This window comes from Gekko japonicus, unplaced genomic scaffold, assembly GCF_001447785.1.
Source record: "Gekko japonicus isolate JY-2015 unplaced genomic scaffold, Gekko_japonicus_V1.1 scaffold1868, whole genome shotgun sequence".
In the NCBI taxonomy this organism is placed as follows: domain Eukaryota; kingdom Metazoa; phylum Chordata; class Lepidosauria; order Squamata; family Gekkonidae; genus Gekko; species Gekko japonicus.
Window position 1 is genome coordinate 9,913 of NW_015164247.1, and position 3,926 is coordinate 13,838.

At 39.5% G+C, this 3,926-nt stretch overlaps 1 protein-coding gene across 1 annotated transcript in view; it reads left to right on the forward strand.

The window, feature by feature from the left end:
• The window catches only part of PEX1 (peroxisomal biogenesis factor 1), a gene marked incomplete at its 5' end in the record, with an annotated part of 18,640 nt that overhangs the window by 9,840 nt on the left and 4,874 nt on the right, over positions 1–3,926 (forward strand). The window contains 4 exons of the mRNA XM_015408628.1: positions 1,539–1,741; positions 2,573–2,637; positions 2,849–2,991; positions 3,068–3,171. Of these exons, the coding sequence (XP_015264114.1) occupies positions 1,539–1,741; positions 2,573–2,637; positions 2,849–2,991; positions 3,068–3,171 (515 nt within the window). The remainder of the gene's footprint in view (positions 1–1,538; positions 1,742–2,572; positions 2,638–2,848; positions 2,992–3,067; positions 3,172–3,926) is intronic.

A 3,926-nucleotide genomic window follows, 5' to 3' on the forward strand; every position in this document is an offset into this window, starting at 1 on the left:
AGCAGCAGCAGCACATTAAGACATCTCAGGTCATCCTTCGGGATTATAGGTAGAACTGAGAAGCAGCAGCAGCAATGATGGAAAATTGAGACAGGAGAAGTCACAAAGTAGCTTGCATTATTGTAAACAGGTAGAGATACTCTTTGTAATTGTGAGAAAAATGAGAGCAGAGTTAATGAATGCATGATGGGAGTAGGGAATTCATCCATGTACTGGACATAATTGGGTAAATGGTCTGTGCATGTGTACCAACTCCCTGTGGTTTTTAACCTCCAGTTTCATGGGGCGAGTATTGCGAGTATCAGTTCTGTACACACAAGCCCTGTTTCCATGTTACATCCAACATGAAGTGCAGCAGGGGCACCCATCATGGTGATTAACCTGCTAGAAACTTCACCTACATAACTTGTTCGATAGATGGCTATTTGCTTGGACAGTTGGCCTTTATTGGGCTGTATTCTGGTGCATATGCCCAAACAGGCTAAACTGCAACTTGCATGTTTTCTTCAGAAAACGTACACAAACACCAGTTACCAGAGGAATATGGGGACCATTGCCTTGACACACTCCACAGTTCAGCAAAGCAGTCATATTTATGAGTCTTTTACAATGACATCTGAGGTGGCTGCATGGCAACAATTTCATAAAAATTATAGCTTTATACATACATGCATTAGTCATACCTCAGAAGTGTAGTTTTAGAGATGCATCAAGGACTTAACTTTTAAAGGAGACCCAAAGGACTGGCTGCACTGCAGGCTGGATTCTGCCAGAAGTGAATCTGGGTTGTATCATGATACTGGGTTATATCAATCAATTTGCTAAAGCCGTGGATTTTCCCCATGCTGCCTGGGTGGAAGAGGGAGGAGGAACTGTTTTGCCTGATTTCTTCCTCCTCACTTCAGTCTCAGAGCTTCTGTTTTGTAAGCAGCGGGTTCCAGTTTCAATCCCCAGCATCTCCAGTTAAAGTGACCAGGCAGTAGGTGATATGGTAGACCTCTATCTGAGACCCTGGAGAGCCCCTACCAGTCTGAGTAGACAGTATTGACCTTGCAGCTTCATGTGTGTTCATGAGTGGCTCCTTGTCCACATGAGTCCTTTGACCTTTGTAGAGATCAGAGGGACTACAGGGAGAAGGGGAACATAGGGAAAATCTACACCCGTGAGTGGCTTTTTTGCCAGCAGTTGATTGGTGCAACTTAAGTGTTTTTATTTACATTATTTATAGCTTCCTTTTCTCACTCAGGGTGGATTGCACAGTCAATAGGATGAGACATCTGATAAGCAATAGTAATGGCATACACTGGGCCCCTGTGTAGTGGTTAGATACCCCGGTGTAAATTAAAAAAAAATGTGCTATGGAAGCTTTCTGGGTGATCTTGGGCCAGTCACACATTCTCGGCCTAACCTCGTCTCAGAGTTGCTTCTGGAGGTACAATAGAGGTGAGGAAGCTGCTTAGGGTCTTCATTGGAGAGAAAAATGGGGTATAAATGAGGTAAATAAACTCAACTTTACAAAAGATTAACAATAGTGTGAGTACTTCTGTGTTATGTTTTATCAAGAAAATATATGTGTTTGAAAGCAGATGACTTTGTATATTTTCAGTATCCAGAATTATTTGCAAATCTGCCCATTCCACACACAGCAGGAATCTTATTATATGGGGCTCCAGGAACAGGAAAAACTTTATTAGCAGGAGTAGTTGCTCGAGAGAGTGGAATGAATTTTATCAGCATCAAGGTAACAGACTGCGATTTTTCAGAGTTTGTTGTAGTAACTGAAAGTGCTAATAGATGCATTATATAGGCCAGTATCCAGTTAAATTAAAAAATGTCTGTGCTATAAGCTTTCTTTCAGAACTCTCTTGTCAGACTCTTCAAACTGCATTTTAAACTTGAATAAGCTTCAATGGTAGTTGTGTGTATCTTCTGTCTCATCATCTCTCAATTATGATCAGACTAAGTAGGCAGGGGTGCATGGGGAAGGTATTTGTGAATTTCCTGCATTGTACATGGGATTAGACTAGATGACCCTGGAGCTCCCTTCCAACTCTATGATTCTATGGAAAGAATAAAGTTCAATATGATAAATTCCAAATTCAAACTGATCCCTTACAGCAATCATAGAAAAATGTTTAAATATTTGTCTTAATTTTATATGGCAATTGGAACCAATTGTCTCCGTACATTTTGTCATTAGTTTCCCCTTCACTGGCCTACCTCCTACTAGTCTTCTCACTTTTTGGGGAATAAACGGTCCACCTGTGCACTTTATTAATAGGGAGTCTCAACATGGTTTCAGTAGATTAGATGAACAAGCTGCCAGAGCCAGTTTCCTGTTCAGAATACAACTGAATCCTTTATCAGTGATAGACCACATTGGCCCATTGTGTATTTTCCCCTTCTAGAAAGTACTTGTTGGCCATGTTCAAAAAGTCCTATTGTGGCAATGGCATAAGTGGTACTTCTTTTGGTTATGATATGCTGTAACCTTTGGCTTCTTACACTACTGTATAAATATAAATCAAACAGTTTGATTTGTTAAGAGCTCATTTCATCTTTTTTTTTGCAGGGACCAGAACTCCTTAACAAATACATTGGAGCAAGTGAACAAGCGGTTCGAGATGTGTTTAACAGGTTGGCTTCTGATAGGGATTTGTGGTGTTGGTGATTGTTTTCATGATCAGTGCTAAAAATAGCTATTTGGATCTACTAGAGATTAACATGAACAAACCAGGCCAAGTGTTATATGTCAGAGAGCTGTGAAATAGCAAGACTTGCTGATATCGCATGTTCAGTTTTGGCAGGTTCACTTCATTCTTTTGATCTGAATTGTGTTGCATTGCAGAGCACAGGCAGCCAAGCCTTGCATTCTGTTCTTTGATGAATTTGACTCCCTTGCTCCTCGCCGAGGTCATGATAACACTGGAGTAACTGACCGAGTTGTTAATCAGCTGCTGACTCAGTTAGATGGAGTAGAAGGTTTAGAAGGTAATGATTTAGTTGTTATTCCCTCTTTGAAGAAGAAAAAATCAGGGGTGTTAATAAAATTCTTCCTTTTTCTAAGGGGTTTATGTACTTGCGGCCACCAGTCGTCCAGATTTGATTGATCCAGCTCTTTTGAGGCCTGGTCGGTTCGATAAATGTCTGTATTGCCCACGTCCTGATCAGGTAAAGAAACAAAACCCTGAACCAGGAATGAAAGTGTGATTCCTGATAGTTTCTCTACTGTGTATGACTGAGAGGCTGCATAGATGTAAACCTGGAGTTTTATGTCATGCTGAATCACATCCAAGCTCAAAGCAGAAAAAAAGAGAATGATGCAGAGTTTATTATTATAAGTGGAAGTCCATACCAAGAAATCTTGAGTTCTGTGCAAAGAAAATTATTTTAGGGATTTTTTTCATTGACTATTTTGAAAATACTTAAGTCTTAAACAACCAAAGTTAAGACCTCTTTGTAAATCATATTTCATTGGTATTGAAATACAATATCACACCACTAAAGCAAAAACAGAGTGCATATATGAGCATGCATTTATTTTTACTATACTATGACAGGGACACTTCAGAATTGTTCTGTATCAGAGAAATGAAGCTCAGGGAAACTTCACTGCTGAGAATAAATTCTGTAGGGCATTATTATGTACATATTCTCAATTTCCTTTATTCTAAACTCAGCATTCTGTTTTTATAGACGGTAGGGTGGGAGGATATGAAGCATAAGTAAGTTAGACTGTAAGGCTAAATGTCTACCTGAAAGTGACTGGAGGCCCCAAAGAGTTTTTTCTGTTTGGCTGTATTTTAAAAAGTATTATCAGAGGGTTCAGTCATTTTCCCTCTAACATTAAAATACAAATTAAACTTCCCATTTGGGAACAGATTATTTATAGCATTGTGTCTTGTCACAGGTTTGTTTAGCTTCAC